This window comes from Rhinopithecus roxellana, chromosome 19 (genome assembly GCF_007565055.1).
Source record: "Rhinopithecus roxellana isolate Shanxi Qingling chromosome 19, ASM756505v1, whole genome shotgun sequence".
Taxonomy (NCBI): Eukaryota; Metazoa; Chordata; class Mammalia; order Primates; family Cercopithecidae; genus Rhinopithecus; species Rhinopithecus roxellana.
In genome coordinates, this window is record NC_044567.1 from 6,237,026 (window position 1) to 6,254,702 (window position 17,677).

The window sequence follows — 17,677 nt, forward strand, 5'->3', positions numbered from 1 at the left end:
ATTGCTGCCCAATACTGTAAATTTATTTAGAACAAAATAAGGCGGTCGGGCATGGTGGCTCACGCCTGTAATCCCAGCACTTTGGGAGGCTGAGGTGGGCGGATCACAAGGTCAGGCATTCAAGACCAGCCTGGCCAATATGGTGAAACCCCGTCTCTACTAAAAATACAAAACTTAGCCGGGCATGGTGGCGTGTGCCTGTAATCCCAGCTACTCGGGAGGCTGAGGCAGGAGAATCACTTGAACCCGGGAGGCGGGGGTTGCAGTGAGCCAAGATCGCACCACTCCACTCCAGCCCGGGCAAGAGAGCAAGACTCTGCCTCAAAAAAAAAAAAAAAAAAAAAAAAAAAGAACAAAATATAACCAATTAACTAAGCACAATTTACATCTTTAAAAAAATCATTTTAATACTATAGGCTTGACCATGAAATAATGATATGTCCATATAAAAGTGTAGGTTGACAAACTTGTCATGGAATGCCAAGGAGACTGTGGAGGGAGGGGAGACAACCACTAAAGATATAACCGTCAAATGCAAGGAATTAACTTTCCTCATTGGCTTGGATACCTGGGTGCTCAAAGAATGTGTACAAATATTAAAAATACCATTTTTAAAACTTACATCCAAAACCAGGAAGAAAAGTATATCTTGAGATATTTTTCTGCCTCATTCCAAAAGTTTCCTATGCTCATTATACAAGACAGGCAAAATCAGAAGGAGAAAATTTAGAAACATTAAACCAAAAAGCTAATAGAGAGTGTGATGTTTAAAAAAATACGGACTTAATCTCAGTTGAAAGAGTTACATTTTTTCCTACCACAGAACTCATTAGCTAGAAAAGTGCTCAAAGCATATCTGCACATTTAACATTAAAAAAAAAAAAAAAAAAAAAAAAAAAAAAGCCAGTGTTCTGATTCAGGCAATTATTTTAAGAACCTGAAGAAAGAAAAATGAAGAAATTTCAAGATTCAAAAATGGACTGGGCATGGTAGTGTGTGCCAGTAGTCCCAGCTACTTGGTTAGCTGAGGCAGGATTGCTTGAGCCCAAGAGTTGGAGGCTGTAGTGTGCTATAGTTGCACCTGTGAATAGCCACTGCACTCTAGCCTGGGCAACATAGCAAGACCTTGTCTTCAAAAAAAAAAAAAAAAAAAAAAATTGGAGAGGGGGTGGGAGGTAAGTGATTTAGCCTGGGAACTCAGTTCTCTGAGATAAAGAAATACAAAATTTTAAGCTATAATGAGTCTGGATAAATTTGATCAGTTAAGTGTAATCAATACACTAGCCCTTCTGTTCAGCCTTTCCTATAATAAGCTCCTGGTTGATTATGTTCTTTTGAAGTTCCCCAAACTTGAAAAAGTAATCTGCCTAAAGGTATTGGGGTGCTGCTCTCTTTATCACCTAAGAATGCTGGTATTACATAATTTGCAGAGGACAGGGCAGTAAAACTTAGGAGTTTTCCTATTTACTATTTACTGTGTTAAAATAGCTCAAGGTTGTGAACATATCCATATTTCACATATAATCGATATTTCAAAATTCATAACCAATTTACCTTCTCATCTGAATTTCTCAGCCACTATCAGCAACATCATGTTTATGATTTTAAGTTTACTATTTTAGCTTCTTATAACAATTCCAGAAAAGTAAAGCAACCTCAAAATGAGAGATTTCAACTTGTCATCCCATAAAAGCTAAACATGAACACAGTTCCTAAGGGAAGTGAGAAACAGACGTGACTGAGATTAAATGATCTCCACTACTTCCTCCTCCTGTCAGCAAACAGCCTTATTCAAATGTTCAAAACATTGGAAGCTTTAGGTGACTTCCCTGGAAAAGGCCCCATCCCCTGCAAATCATTTCATGTAATGCACTAACGAAGCCAGGTAGAACATGGAGGACAGGAGCACATTAGGGAGCCTCTCTGAGTGTTACACAGAGATGTCAAAACTACCAAGTATTTATGCCAAATCCTGAAAGCAAAACCTCATTTTTGCAGTAACCTGGTGTGGAGACCCTCTCAGATACATCTAGTCTCTGAAGCACCTTTTGAGTTGTACGGATGTAAGAATAACTTTGAATTATAGAAGTTATATGCATCTTTAAGAATCACATTTTGATGATTATAAAATTTTTTTTCTATTTTACAACATAGGTTCAGCTACACTGAAAAAATTACACCGCTTATTGAAATACATTTCATTTTAGAAACAGACTACTAAAGAAGTCTATACAAAAACTCTAAAATAATTTCTGTAGTAAAATAAAGAGTGCGTTAGGAGAGCTACACGAAGAAAATTTGTCTTTCTCTATAATGCTTGATATACTGTGAATCATGGCCAGCTCAACTCTGTAGCTGGCACCAAAAGCTGAAAAGAATTCCTTACCATACACAGTGATACAATTAATGCTCTGGATTAATCTCACAGCCTTCCCGATTAGTACAAAGGAAACCAGGCCTATCCCCTCTTTGAGGAGAAGTCCGGGATATAAAAGCAAGCATACCTCATCAGCTGATATGAAATTATAAAATTCCACAAGTCTGAGTATTTGAAACTTATAAAAGTCATCAGAAAATGCAAGCAAATTGGGCTTTAGTTCAGTGGTTCCCTTGGTTTAGGTGACAGTCCCTCTGTGAGCTCAAGGTAGTCTTCTTGTTCATTCCCTTGGATCTGTTGATTCAGTGACACTGGCGAAGCTCTTGGTAGAGGCGGAGGAGAGTCTAAGAACTAAGGAAATGCTCACCGACTCCCTCTGTGCACGCTCACACATGGGGACGTGTCTCCTGGAGAACACACTAAGGAGACGGATGTTAATGATGCTGTGCTGAACTGTTCTTCTCTGCCAGGTGCCGCAGAAAGTTGTCATCACTCTGGCCTCTATGATTTAAAGGCTCACTCTTAAAGAGAGCTGGAGGTGGGGGGAGGTGAGGGACTGGAGGGATGGGAAGGTGATGCGGGTGGTGAGGGTGTGGGTGGATGTGCAGGTGTGAGAAGGGGTGGGGGATGGGCCGAGGGGGAAGAGTGCTTACAGGATTCATATTGATTGGAGGGGTTGGGGTTGTGGGTGTGTTCACCACAGAAGGAACTGGGGTGGCTGGGGAAGTTGTAAGTGGGATCTGGACAGCAGGTGGCACATTCACGGGGCTGGTCACCCGAAAGCACTTCTCCTTGTGGGCCTTAAGCATATTCGAGAAGCGGAACCGCTGGCCACACACATCACATGGATAGGGCTTCTCGCCTGTGTGAGTTCTGCGGTGTCTCTTCATGTTGGGGCGGCTGGTGAAGCTTTTGCCACAGATTTCACAGATAAAGGGTTTCTCTCCTGAGATGAACACAGACATAAAAATGATTAACATATTAGGTGGTAATTGTGTGCTCATGCTTCTTCTTTTCTTTCTTTCTTTTTTTTTTTTTTTTAATAGAAATGGGGTCTCACTATGTTGATCAGGCTGGTCTCGAACTCCTGGCCTCAAGTGATCCTCCTATCTGGGCCTTCTAAAGTGCTGGGATTACAGGTGTGAGCCACTGCACCTGGCCTATGAGACTGTATTCTAGAGTCATTTAAAAATCCTCTCAAATTTGGACTTAACAGATCAGAGTAGAGACAACTAAAACTTACATACACCCTACCATCTGGGCTTAGCTAAAAGAAGAAGATAAAGATGGGGGAGAAGGCATCTACATTAGTGATCCTCTACATCCTACATAAAGAACAGTTCAAATGGCTTTCTGTGCTCAAGGACACATCCTAGATGACTCTTTGCCTTTAAATTTAGGCAAGTTAATCTGTAAGCTATTTATTTATTTATTTATTTTTTGGTTTTCTGAGACAGAGTTTTGCTCTTGTCACACAGGCTATAGTGCGATGGTGCGATCTCGGCTCACTGCAACCTCCACCTCCTGGGTTCAAATGATTCTCTTGTCTCAGCCTCCCGAGTAGCTGGTACTACAGGCGTGCACCACCATGCTGGCTAATTTTTGTATTTTTAGTAGAAACGGGGTTTCACCATGTTGGCCAGCTGGTCTCAAACTCCTGACTTCAGGTGATCCACCCACCTTGGCCTCTCAAAGTGCTGGGATTACAGGCGTGAGCCACTGTGCCCGGCTGCAATTTCTTTTTCCTTTTTCTTTTTTTTTTTTTGAGATGGAGTCTCGCTCTGTCACCCACGCTGGATTGCAGTGGCGCGATCTTGGCTTACTGCAAGCTGCGCCTCCTGGGTTCATGCCATTCTCCTGCCTCAGCCTCCCAAATAGCTGGGACTACAGGCACCCGCCACCATGCCCGGCTAATTTTTTGTATTTTTAGTAGACACAGGGTTTCACCGTGTTAGCCAGGATGGTCTTGATCTCCTGACCTCGTGATCTGCCCGCCTCGGCCTCCCAAAGTGCAGGGATTATAGGCGTGAGCCACCGTGCCCGGCCTTGCAATTTCTTTTTTAAAGAGGATCTTGCTCTGTCACCCAGGCTGGGGTACAGTGGTATGATCACAGCTCACTGCAGTTTCAACCTCCTGGGCTCAAGCAATCCTCCCAGCTCAGCCTCCCAAGTAACTGGGCCTTCTACAGGTGCCAGCTACCACATCTGGCTATCTTTTTTGTTTCTGTAGAGGCAGGGTCTCCAAATTTTGCCCAGGCTGGTCTCGAACCCATGGGCTCAAGTGATCCTCCCGCCTCAGACTCCCAAAGTGCTGAGATTACAGGCATGAGCTAAGGCCCTGTCCTGTAAGCAATTTCTGATATTCCAAACAAAAGTAAGAATTTTCTGAAAATGTCCTGTGGGACAAAGAAGTCTCTTCCTGTCTATTCTTACAGAATCCTTAGCATACAGCTTGCTTTTTGGCACTGAACTTAGAAAATACTGGCTTGACAAACCTACAATATGAATTTCACACCACAGTGTTTCTCAATGAGAGTGCTACCGGCATTTCTGCAGACAATTCCTCATTATGTGGGACTATCTGGCATTCAGCATTCCTGATGCCAGCCTACTGAATACACACAAAGAGATTTCAACAAAAAAAAAAATGCCCCTACGCCATTTCCAAATGTCTGTGGGTGTAGGGAGGGTGTTGGGGGTTATTGCTCCTAGTTGAGGACCACTGGGCCAATGAGTCAAAAAAGGAGACAGAATCCCATAGTTCTTAGGGCGTTTAGAAAGGAAATTAGGTTTGGGTTCTGAGGGCTTAATTTTTAAGCTTCCCTAACTTGCTTTTGAACTTACTGCTTAGTTCCATTCTGTGTCTGCCTGCTTCTCTACCCAGGCTGTAGAAAATAAAATGCTTTTTGATTCTGTATGTCCATCAGTCATTTTGTATGGGATGCTGAGGTGAGGTGGGGAGTACTTCTGTACATGCACTTTGGTGAACCATACGCTTGTATTGATCAATTCCTGCATCAGTCCTCCATATCTATAGCTCGTCTCTTTACATTAACTCCTATAAGAGTGTTGCTGTCACTTCCATTGCTGCCCCCTCTTCTCCCAACAGGTGTGTTTATTCTACTCATGTGTATTGGGTCTTACTGTATACCAGGCACTGCTAACTGCTTTACATCTATTAACCTTGGTGATCCTCACAGTGACTGTATGAGGCAGGTACACTATTACCCCTTATTTCACTCATAAGGGAATTAATAAACTTGCTCAAGTTTATATGCTAATGGAGAGTTAGGATTTAAAATCTGCAGCCTGGTTCCAGAGTTTATGTTTTTGACATATAAACCACAGTATTTCATAAACCACTCAATTTGCATTTCTGCACACATGAAGGGATGTATTTTCTTACTTTCTCATCTACTTTGGGACTCCTTTTTTTCCCACCCCTCCCTGGGCCCCTTCTTATATTACTAGGAGAAAACACCTCTTTACTCATAGTACAAATTTCTTGTCTCCAACTTTTCATTGTAATAGAAAACTGACATCCTCTATGGCCTCTTCCATGGAAGCCAGAATTTTCCTCACTTTCCTGAGAGATTAAAGAGTCAATTTGCTCCATAACTATCAGTATTATTTGAAACCTATCATATTTCTCTTGTCTTTACACTTTTTTTTTTGAGATGGAGTCCTGCTCTGTCGCCCAGGCTTAAGTGTAGTGAGTGGCACGATCTCAGCTCACTGCAGCCTCTGTCTCCTGGGCTCAAGTGATTCTCCTGCCCCAGCCCCCGGAGTAGCTGGGATTACAGGCACATGCCATCACACCCAGCTAATTTTTGTATTTTTAGTAGAGATGAGGTTTCACCGTATTGGCCACGCTGGTCTCAAACTCCTGACCTCAGGTGATCTGCCCACCTCAGCCTCCCAAAGTGCTGGGATTACTGGTGTGAGCCACCACGCCTGGCCCTCTTTACACTTTTCATTCTTCAATCACTGCCACAGCTAGGCTCCTTACTGTGACTCATATTCACCTTTCTGGATGAATTCTGAGCCCAGTTTGTTTTCCTTCTTTTTAATCAATTTCCTCCAACCGTCTAAAAAACTTCAACTTCTGGCAGGGTGTGGTGTCTCAAGCCTGTAATCCCAGCACTTTGGGAGGCCAAGGCAGGAGGATCACTTGAGGCTAGGAGTTCGAGACCAGCCTGGGCAACACAGTGACACCCTGTCTATATATTAAAAAACAAACAAAAGCCCTTCTACTTCTGTGTTAAATGGAATTAAGCAAATGAATTATAGTATATTTGTTTGATGGAAAATACCATTGAAAACAATGTTACAGGCTAGGTAAAGTGGATCACACCTGGAATCCCAGCACTTTGGGAGGCTAAAGCAGGAGGACTGCTTCAACCCAGGAGTTTGAGACCAGCCTCAACAAGGTAAGACTCTGTTTTTACAAAAAAATACAAACAATTAGCCAAGTGTGGTGGTGTGCACCTGCAGTCCCAGCTACTGAAGAGGCTGAGGTGGGAGAATGACTTGAACCTGGGAGGCAGAGGTTGCAGTAAGCTGAGATTGCACCACTGCACTCAAGCCTGAGCCACAGAGAGATGCTATCTTAGAACAACAACGTTATAAAGTACAGAAATGTATTTCTTTTTTCCTTTTTTTTTTTTTTTTTGTGGTGGAGACTCACTCTGTCGCCCAGGCTGGAGTGCAGTGGCGCAATCTCGGCTCACTGCAACCTCCGCCTCCTGGGTTCAAGCGATTCTGCCGCCACAGCCTCCCGAGTAGCTGGGACTACAGGCGCCTGTCATCGTGCCCGGCTAATTTTTTGTATTTTTAGCAGAGACAGGGTTTCACCGTGTTAGCCAGGATGGCTTTGATCTCCTGACCTTGTGATCCACCCATCTCGGCCTCCCAAAGTGTTGGCATTAAAGGCGTGAGCCACTGCGCCCAGCCCAGAAATGTAATTATTAACATGAAAATGTATAATCTATTAAGTTTATCTATGGTCTATTAAATAAAAGCAAGTTATGAAAATGCATGCATGAGGACGGGTGTGGTGGCTCATGCCTGTAATCCCAGCACTTTAGGAGGCTGAGGCAGGCGGATCATTTGAGGTCAGGAGTTCGAGACAGGCTCAGCCAACATGGTAAAACCCCATCTCTACTAAAAATACAAAAATTAGCCGGGTGTGGTGGCACGCACCTGTAGTCCCAGCTGCTGGGGAGGCTGAGGCAGGAGAATTGCTTGAACCCGGGAGGCAGAGGTTGCAGTGAGCGAGATTGTGCCATTGCACTCCAGCCTGGGTGACAGAGCAAGACTCCATCTCAAAAAAAAAGAAAAGCATGCATGGTATTATCTACCTTTTAAAAATATATATACATGGAAAGAAATACAACAGGCCAGCCACAGTGGCTCACACTTGTAATCCCAGCACTTTGGGAGGCTGAGGCAGGGCAGATTGCTTGAGCCAGGAGTTCAAGACCAGCCTGGCCAACATAGTGAGACCCCCAACTCTATTAAAAGAAAAAAATACAACAAATGTTACCAGTGATTATCTCTAGGTAATAGGATCATGGGTGATGTTTTATTCTTTATGCTTATCTGTTTTTTTGGTTTTTGGTTTTTTTTTTGAGACAGGGTCTCACTCTGTCACCCAGGCTGGAGTGCAGTGGTATGATCTTGACTCACTGTAACCTCCACCTCCAGGTTCAAGCAATTCTCCTGCCTCAGCCTCCCAAGCAGCTGGGACTACAGGCATGCACCACCACACCTGGCTAGTTTTTGTATTTTCAGTAGAGACAGGTTTCACCACATTGGCCAGGCTGGTCTCAAACTCCTGACTTCAATTGACCCACCCACCTTAGCCTCTCAAAGTGCTGGGATTACAGGTGTGAGCCACCATGCCTGGCCCTCATTTGTAGTCTTCTATACTATAAGTGATTTGCTGCAGAAAGACCAAAAACTACTAGAACTAGCCTACTACAGATGCCTAGATTCAAATTAAAATTGGTCTTTTTTACTGCTTAGTAATCTTTTATTCACTTCTTAATGTCCACATCTGTTGTTCCAGACCTTCACTTGACATTAACCCACAATCCCATCTGCCTCTAAATCTCATTATTCATTACGCCCCATCTCCTAAATGTGTTTAATGGTTGATATTAAGGTTTCTCTGAAACTTCAAGGTTAAGATTACAATGAGGTTGAAACAAGGATAAATACAAATCTAATTTTAAAATCAACTACCTGTACAATGTTCCACTTTAAGGAAGAGCTGGTAAATGGGTGGCAAGAAGATATAATTACAGCTAAATTCATCAAGGTAACTGGAAAAGCATGTATATTAATATATCTAAAGATATATCTGAACTTTTACATGTAGATAAAGCTAACCTAATTGTACAGCAATGTAATGAGTCTGAAGAAAAAACAGTATAAATGAAGACAGAGAACCTACAGAGAAGCTAGAAAAGAGCAAAAATTAGGCTAGTTGTCTTTTGTATGTGGTCTGTCCAATAAACACAAGCATTCCAGTCTGCTTAGGGTGAATATCTTTGGGCAGAATAAATATATATATACATACACACACCCCCTCCTCACACACACACACACATACATATATACACACACACATACATACATATATACATCTAACCGAAATCTTTCTTGAATTTTAAACCCATTTTTCTTTTAATTTAATTTTATTTTTTTGAGACAGAGTCTCGCTCTATTGCCCAGGCTGGGGTGCAATCTCGGCTCACTGCAAGCTCCCCATCCTGGGTTCATGCCGTTCTCCTGCCTTAGCCTCTCGAGTAGCCGGGACTACAGGCCCCACCACCATGCCCAGCTAAGTTTTTGTATTTTTAGTAGAGACAGGGTTTCACCATGTTAGCCAGAATGGTCTCGATCTCCTGACCTCGTGATCTGCCCTCCTCAGCCTCCCAAAGTGCTGGGATTACAGGTGTGAGTCACTGCGCCCGGTCTAAACCCATTTTTCAGACTGCTTACTTGAATGCCCCAGAGATATCTCAAAACAAGTACAAAATTAAATTCGTTATCCTATCTATCAAACCTGCTCTTCCCTCTACTATTCTCTATCTTGACAAATAGTTTTATACCCCACATCTGAGACTAACCCTTGATTCTTCCCTTCTACGCTGCCCTTTGATACTACTAATATCCAATCAATCCCCCAAGTTCATCCAAACAAATCAATAAATAAAAGTTCATTCAAACTTGGTGATTGAATACTATTTTGATAGTAGTGATATCCAGTCAATTCACCAAGTTCTACTTTGTATCACTTTTAAAGTGAGAACTTTAATCTCATTGGTTGCCATTACCATAAATTTTATTTTATTTTACCTTATTATTTTTTGAGATGGAGAATCGCTTGAACCCAGGAGGTGGAGGTTGCAGTGAGCTGAGATCACGCCACTGCACTCCAGCCTGGGTGACAGAGCGAGACTCTGTTTCAAAAATAAATAAATAAATAAAATAAAGATAATAATCTCCTTAATAGATTATTACGATACAAAACACAAGTAAAGTGCTTACAACAGTATCTGGTAAAGTGCTTACAACAGTATCTGGCACATAGTACTCAACGCATTTTACCTGCTATTATCATCACCATCAACACCATCATTACCATTCAGCAGACTATAAGCTCCTTAAGAGCAGAAACCAGGTCTTAATTCATCCTTGTGTCTCTAGGCACATAGCACTGTGCCTGGTATAAGGAGAATCAGTAGGTATTCTATTTTGAACTCACCCTATGTCCACACCATCCTAGTAAACCCTGACTGATGGCTGGTCAGCCTTCCTAAACAAGGTCTGCCTCATTTCTCTTTAACTGCAAGAAACAGTCCAATACTGTCAGTTCATACAATGTCCTTAATCCCAACCAAAACACACTGCTGTCTCTAAATGTAGTTTCATTAAGCCTTAGAGATCTATCTGTATCCCCTTCCTTCTCTAAAGCTAATCCTTCTCTAAAACCAACATTTCTCCTGCACCCTTCAGGTACTACTGTCATTCTTATTTAATATCAAGAAACCAGAGGCCTAGAGAGGTTACACAATTCTGCTAGTGATTGGCAGAGCCAGGTTTGTCCAACTTTACCATCTAGCTGCTTTTCCAGTTTGGACACTCTGAATAATATTAAAAGGCAGATGACAAACCAGAGGTAAGTATTTCAACATTAGTGAAATTAAAAAAGTCAAACACTAATGGAACGATGAACACAGAAAAGGCACAAGCAATTCAGAAAAGAAAATACATTGATAACTATTAAGCAAATAAAAATGTTCACTCTTACCTAGTAATTAAATAAATGCAAATTAATATAAGAAATCATTTCTCACCTATCAAATCAGCAAGGATTTTATTTACAATTATAAAGGGCTGGGCAAACAAGTATTTTCCCTCTGGGTTTTTAAAATTTTCTTTTGGCCGGGCGCGGTGGCTCAAGCCTGTAATCCCAGCACTTTGGGAGGCCGAGACGGGCGGATCACGAGGTCAGGAGATCGAGACCATCCTGGCTAATACGGTGAAACCCCGTCTCTACTAAAAAATACAAAAAAAAACCAGCCGGGCGACGAGGCGGGCGCCTGTAGTCCCAGCTACTCGGGAGGCTGAGACAGGAGAATGGCGTCAACCCGGGAGGCGGAGCTTGCCAAGTGAGCTGAGAGCCGGCCACTGCACTCCAGCCTGGGCGGCAGAGCAAGACTCCGTCTCAAAAAAAAAAAAAAAAAAAAAAAAAAAAAAAAAAATTTTCTTTTTAATAGAGATGGGGGGCTCACTATATTGCCTAGGCTGGTCTTGAACTCCTGAGCTCAAGTGATCCTCCCACCTCAGCCTCCCAAAGTGCTAGGATTACAGGCGTGAGTCAGTGCACCTGGCCACAAATGAGTATTTTCATTTTCATACAGCTGGCAGGAGTATATGTGGAGGGCATTTTGTAATACATGACACTAAGTCTTAAAAATGTGTGTATCTCTTTGCTATAATAATCCTACTTCCAAAAATTTATCCTAAGTAAATAATTACAACTGTGATAACACTGTGATAAACAATATTGTAGCTATTTATTTTTTTGAGATGGAGTTTTGCTCTGTCCCCAGGCTGGAATAAAGTGGCTTGATCTCAGTTCACTGCAACCTCCCTGTCCTGGGCCCAAGTGATTCTCCTGCCTCAGCCTCTTGAGTAGCTGGGATTACAGGTGTGTGCCACCACACTCGGCTAATTTTTTGTATTTTCAGTAGAGACAGGGCTTTGCTGTGTTGGCCAGGCTGGTCTCGAACTCCTGACTTCAAGTGATCCACCCACCTTGGCCTCCCAAAGTGCTGACATTACAGGTGTAAGCCACTGTGCCTGGCCTGTGGCTATTTATAACAGTAGAAAAACTGGAAACAGAAATAACATAAATGTCTAGCAGGGACCTGGCTAAATACGTGGAGAAAATATCCTTCACTGGCCAGGCTCAGGGGTGGGGCTCATGTCTGTAATCCCAGCAGTTTGGGAGGCTGAGGCGGGTGGATCACCTGAGGTCAGGAGTTCAAGACCAGCCTGGCCAACATGGTGAAACCCCATTTCTACTAAAAATAAAAAAAAAATAACTAGGCGTGGTGGCATGTGCCTGTAATCCCAGCTACTTGGGGGCTGAGGCAGGAGAATCACTTGAACCTGGGAGGTATAGGTTGCGGTGAACTGAGATCGGGCCAGGCCTGGGCAACAGAGTGAGACTCTGTCTTTAAAAAAAAAAAAAAAAAAAAAAGGCCGGGCGCAGTGGCTCAAGCCTGTAATCCCAGCACTTTGGGAGGCCGAGACGGGCGGATCACGAGGTCAGGAGATCAAGACCATCCTGGCTAACATGGTGAAACCCCGTCTCTACTAAAAAAATACAAAAAACTAGCCAGGCGAGGTGGTGGGCACCTGTAGTCCCAGCTACTTGGGAGGCTGAGGCAGGAGAATGGCGTAAACCCAGGAGGCGGAGCTTGCAGTGAGCTGAGATCCGACCACTGCACTCCAGTCCGGGCGACAGAGCGAGACTCCGTCTCAAAAAAAATAAAATAAAATAAAAAGGCCAGGCGCAGTGGCTCGTGCTTATAATCCCAGTACTTTGGGAGGCCAAGGCGAGCGGATCATGAGGTTGGGAGTTCGAGACCAGCCTGGCCAACACAGTGAAACCCCCGTCTCTACTAAAAATACAAAAAAATTAGCTGCGCATGGCGGCATGAGCCTGTAATCCCAGCTACTCAGGAGGCTGAGGCAGGAGAATTGCTTGAACATGGGAGGCGGAGGTTGCAGTGAGCCGAGATCGCGCCACTGCACTCCAGCCTGGGCGACAGAGCAAAACTCCATCTCAAAACAAACAACAACAAAACAAATCCTTCACTTTATAGGACTGTTGCAAAGGGTACATTAATTAAATGAGATAAAGCACTTAAGATAATGCCAGACATACATGTGTATAATAAATTATAGCTACTATTATAGCAAATTTACAAGAATAAATATTATATAACCATTAAAATTATATTGCTGACATAATACAGCAAAAGAAAAAGCAGGTTACAAGAGTATAAATATCCAACATTTCTTTTTTTTTTTTTTTTTTTTTTGAGACGGAGTCTTGCTCTGCCACCCAGGCTGGAGTGCAGTGGCCGGATCTCAGCTCACTGCAAGCTCTGCCTCCCGGGTTCACGCCATTCTCCTGTCTCAGCCTCCCGAGTAGCTGGGACTACAGGTGCCCGCCACCTCGCCCGGCTAGTTTTTTGTATTTTTTAGTAGAGACGGGGTTTCACCGTATTAGCCAGGATGGTCTCGATCTCCTGACCTCGTGATCCGCCCGTCTCGGCCTCCCAAAGTGCTGGGATTACAGGCTTGAGCCACCGCGCCCGGCCAACATTTCTTTTTACTATATACATGAACACATAAACACTTATGCAAAGTATCTGTCTATATGTGTGTTAAGAAACTGAATAATTTTTTTTCATGGGTATATGCCAAAATGTTAAGAATGGTGAGCTCTTGGTGGCATGATTTTATTTTGTTTGCAATTTTCTTTTTTTTTTTTTTTTTTTTTTGAGGCAGAGTCTCGCTCTGTCACCCAGGCTGGAGTGCAGTGGCCGGATCTCAGCTCACTGCAAGCTCCGCCTCCTGGATTTACGCCATTCTCCTGCCTCAGCCTCCCGAGTAGCTGGGACTACAGGCGCCCGCCACCTCGCCCGGCTAGTTTTTGCATTTTTAGTAGAGACGGGGTTTCACCGTGTTAGCCAGGATGGTCTCGATCTCCTGACCTCGTGATCCGCCCGTCTCGGCCTCCCAAAGTGCTGGGATTACAGGCTTGAGCCACCGCGCCCGGCCTCTTGTTTGCAATTTTCATAGTTTCTCATATATTTTAATAAGTATGTGTTACTCTTTTTTTGGTTTGTTTTGATTTTTGAGACCAGGTCTTGCTCTGTTGCCCAGGCTGGAGTGAAGTGACACAATCACAGCTCACTGCAGCCTCGATCTCCTGGGTTCAAACAATCCTCCCCGCCTCAGCCTCCCAAGTAGCTGGGACTACAAGTGTGTGTCACCACCCATGGCTAACTTTTGTATTTTTGCAGAGCTGGGGTTTTGCCATGTTGCCCAGGCTGGTCTTGAACCTCTGGGCTCAAGAGATTCACCTGCCTTGGCCTCCCAAAGTGCTGGCATTACAGGCGTGAGCCACCACGCCCAGGTGTATATGAATTACACCTTTAATGAGAAAGATAAAAATTTGGGGGACTGGGCATGGTGGCTCATGCCTGTAATCCTAGCACTTTGGGAAGCCAAGGCAGGTGGATCACCTGAGGTCAGGAGTTCAAGACCAGACTGGCCAACATGGTGAAACTCCATCTCTATTAAAAATACACAAATTAGCCAGGCATGGTAGTGTGCACCTGTAGTCCCACCTACTCGGGGGGCTGAGGCAGGAAAATTGCTTGAACCTGGGAGGTGGAGGTTGCAGTGAGTGGAGGTCACACCACTGCACTCCAGCCTGGGTGACAGAGCAAGACTGTCTGAATAATAATAATAATAATAATTTTTTAGGGGGTGGGAATTTAGGTAGTTGTATTGCTTTAGAAGAAACAAGAAGTATTCAGTTTGCCTATCTGATCAAAGACGAATACTCAACATAAATTTATTCAATAACTAAAATAATCATGAAAGAAACACTTCAGTTTCACATTATGAACATCTAAGGGTCCAAAGAAAAAGATGACAAAGGAGAAGAAACAAAGAAATACAGGAGAAAGAGTGAGGAAGGAATGGGGAGAAAAGCACACAGGGAAACAGGCAGGGAAGATAAGGGGGATGCAGAGGCAGAGACTTAAGTGCTAGAGGTTCCTTTCAATTCTGTGACATTTACCAAGCATCTATGTGCCAAGCAGTGTGTGTGAATATGACAAAACTTCCGCCTTCACAAAAAAGTTATGTTCTGGCCAGGGGTGGTGGCTCACGCCTGTAATCCCAGCACTTTGGGAGGCCAAGGCAGGTGGATCATTTCAGGTCAGGAGTTCTAGAGTGGCCTCACCAATATGGTGAAACCCTGTCTCTACTAAAAAAAAAAAAAAAAAAGAAAAAAAATTAATCAGGCGTGGTGGTGAACGTGTGTAATCTCAGCTACGCGGGAGGCTGGGGCAGGAGAATCACTTGAATCCTGGGAGGTGGAGGTTGCAGTGAGCCAAGATCGTGGCACTGCAGTGAGCCAAGATCGTGCCACTGCACTCAGTCTGGGTGACAGAGCGAGATTCCATCTAGAAAAAAAAAAAAAAAAAAGAAAACCAAAAAACCCCCCAAAACTTATGCTCTGTTTAGTTCCATGTTTTCTTGCTGTATCACACACGAAAAAACCTGAACCCTAAAAATGACATTAGAACTAAGAGCCTATCCAAGAGCCACCAAATTATAAGGAGAATCTGTTAACTATTCTGATGCATCCTGCCATCCACTTGGCTATATCTGCAAAGTTATCATTTTCTTTTCAGGTCTAATTTAACTAATTAAACTGCTTTCATGACTCTTCATCTAGACTAAACATCCTTAAAATCTGTGGGTGCTCTGTTCTGAATGAGAAAGAAGCCCACTAGGTAGGCGTTTTTCTTTGGGCTTCAACAGAGAACTGCGAACTAAAGAGATCCAGCCATAGGCAGAATTTCCTCACCACTAGTTAAGCAAAAAGAATAGCAGGCTAAGCAAGATAATCTCTGTTGTTCTTTCTAGCTTCACTATTTTGTAGACTAATGGAACCTGGAATCCTGTCATTATATTTTATTTAGAAACCTGAAAAATGTTTCATCCTGTTCAATTTATGCAAAGATGACTAATCCCAGAACATCAAGTTTAGACTGAGATACAATGATAGTGTTTATAGGGGAGCTATTATTTTAGCCAGTTCCCTGGAAGCAGGATAATCAAATGCTTGTAAGACTCAAATCCATGCTATGGAACATATGCTCCTAAAACCACAAAGTGGTTAAAATATTAATTAACCTCACGGAATGGATGTGTTCCTGAAAAGTAGTGAATTTTGATAAATCATATAAAATCAAACTTTAAGAACACTGAGAGGGGCTGTCTTGGTGGCTCACACCTGTAATTCCAGCACTTTGGGAGACTGAGGCAGGCAGATCGCTTGAGCCCAGGAGATGGAGACCAGCCTGGGCAGCATGGTAAAACCCTCTCTACAAAAAATACAAAAATTAGCCAGGCATGGTGGTGCGCACCTGTGGTCCCAGCTACTTGGTTGGCTAAGGTGGGAGGATGGCTTGAGCCTGGGAGGTAAAGGCTGCAGCGAGCTGAGACTGCACCACTGCCCTCCAGCCTGAGTAATGGAAGTGAGACTCTGTCTTAAAAAAAAAAAAAAAATTAAAAAGAAAACAGAGAGAAGGGTATTCTATTAAAGCAATCAGTGTCCTCCATCCTTGTAAGTTCCAGAACCCTTTCCTTAGGAAAATAACATATGCATATACACAAAACAAGTTTCATACAATTTCAGGAGTTCCTGAACCCCACGCAAAGACCTCATTGTCTTAAAAGAGCTCAAAGTTAAAAGGCACTCACAAACAATTCTTTTTTAAACAATCAGAGTTATTAAAGCTAAATTTTTCAGTATTACTAATCTACATTTTTACATATTAGGTTTATTTAAAGTGAGATTTTTGCTTCAAATGCAAATTTGTGGTTTTGATTTTTTAAAAAACAGACCCACAGATGATCAACAAGTGCTTGAGACATTATCTGTATCTTTCCCAAGAAATTCTTACCAGTGTGTGTTTTCATGTGTTCGTCGAAGTACTGCTTCATGTTGAAATCCTTGCCACACCACTGGCACATGAACTGTTTGTGCCCAATATGAATGCTCATGTGGGAGCGTAGCTGGTACTTGTACTGAAACCTTTCGTCACAGTTCTGCATTGGACACAGTGGAGATTTTTGAATGCCAAGCATAGTAGCTTTACCTGAGCCCACCCTAACATAGTTTCTGATATTAGGCTTATTTTTCATACTCAAAATAGAACCTGCTTGTGTCAGCTATTTGGCTTTGCCATATTTCTGCAGGTGAGTTACTAATAAAAGGGAAATTTTCTCACAAAATTATCATTGAAGTATACTCGACTTCTCAGAATCACTGAGAAAAGAAAAATAAGTCATTGTGTGTTATTTCCAAGTTAACCTAATCTAAGAGTTAACAGTGTGTTAAAAGTGACATTTTTCTACCTTGCAGTGACAGCACACACCGAGCTCAGAACACATGTCTGAAGGTTCTGTGGAAGGCAGCTTTGTGCCTCCTGCTCCAGCATACCTCTCTCTCACTGGTCCACCATCTATGCAAACACTAACCCCTAGGCCTGGGCCTGTAGGTAGCACATTCCTTACCTCGCATCTGAAGGGCTTCTCTCCAGAATGCTGCAAGGAGTGCACCTTGAGTGACATACTGCGTTTGAATGATTTTCCACAGGTTTCACATGTAAATGGCATGTCTTTTGTGTGTGCTGCAACACAGAATGTACTTAGTGTCAAAACAAATCCACCAAAAAGCTCAAAGTAAAAATGTATCCTACTGTAAAGCAATTATGCCCTCCTAATTTTCTACACTGATTTGTGAGCCTCTTTTTTTTTTTTTTTTTTTTTTTTTTTTTTTCTGAGATGGAGTCTTGCTCTGTCGCACAGGCCGGAGTGCAGTGGTTTGATCTTGGCTTGCTGCAACCTCCGCCCCGGGGATTCAAGTGATTCTCCTGCCTCAGCCTCCCGAGTAGCTGGGATTAC

The 17,677-nt window shown here is 43.0% G+C and overlaps 1 protein-coding gene across 2 annotated transcripts in view; it reads right to left on the reverse strand.

Moving 5' to 3' along the window:
* Positions 1-300: 300 nt before the first annotated feature.
* ZNF652 (zinc finger protein 652) overlaps positions 301-17,677 on the reverse strand; it is a 68,989-nt gene continuing 51,612 nt past the window's right edge. Inside the window, exons 4-6 of one of the 2 annotated variants that reach the window (XM_030923147.1) lie at positions 17,288-17,403; positions 16,675-16,819; positions 382-3,323 (exon numbers count right to left, since the gene is read on the reverse strand). In XM_030923147.1, the coding sequence (XP_030779007.1) occupies positions 2,812-3,323; positions 16,675-16,819; positions 17,288-17,403 (773 nt within the window). In that variant the 3' untranslated portion in view covers positions 382-2,811. Of the gene's footprint in view, positions 3,324-16,674; positions 16,820-17,287; positions 17,404-17,677 lie in introns of both variants that reach the window. The other variant, XM_030923148.1, reaches the window with a different exon arrangement.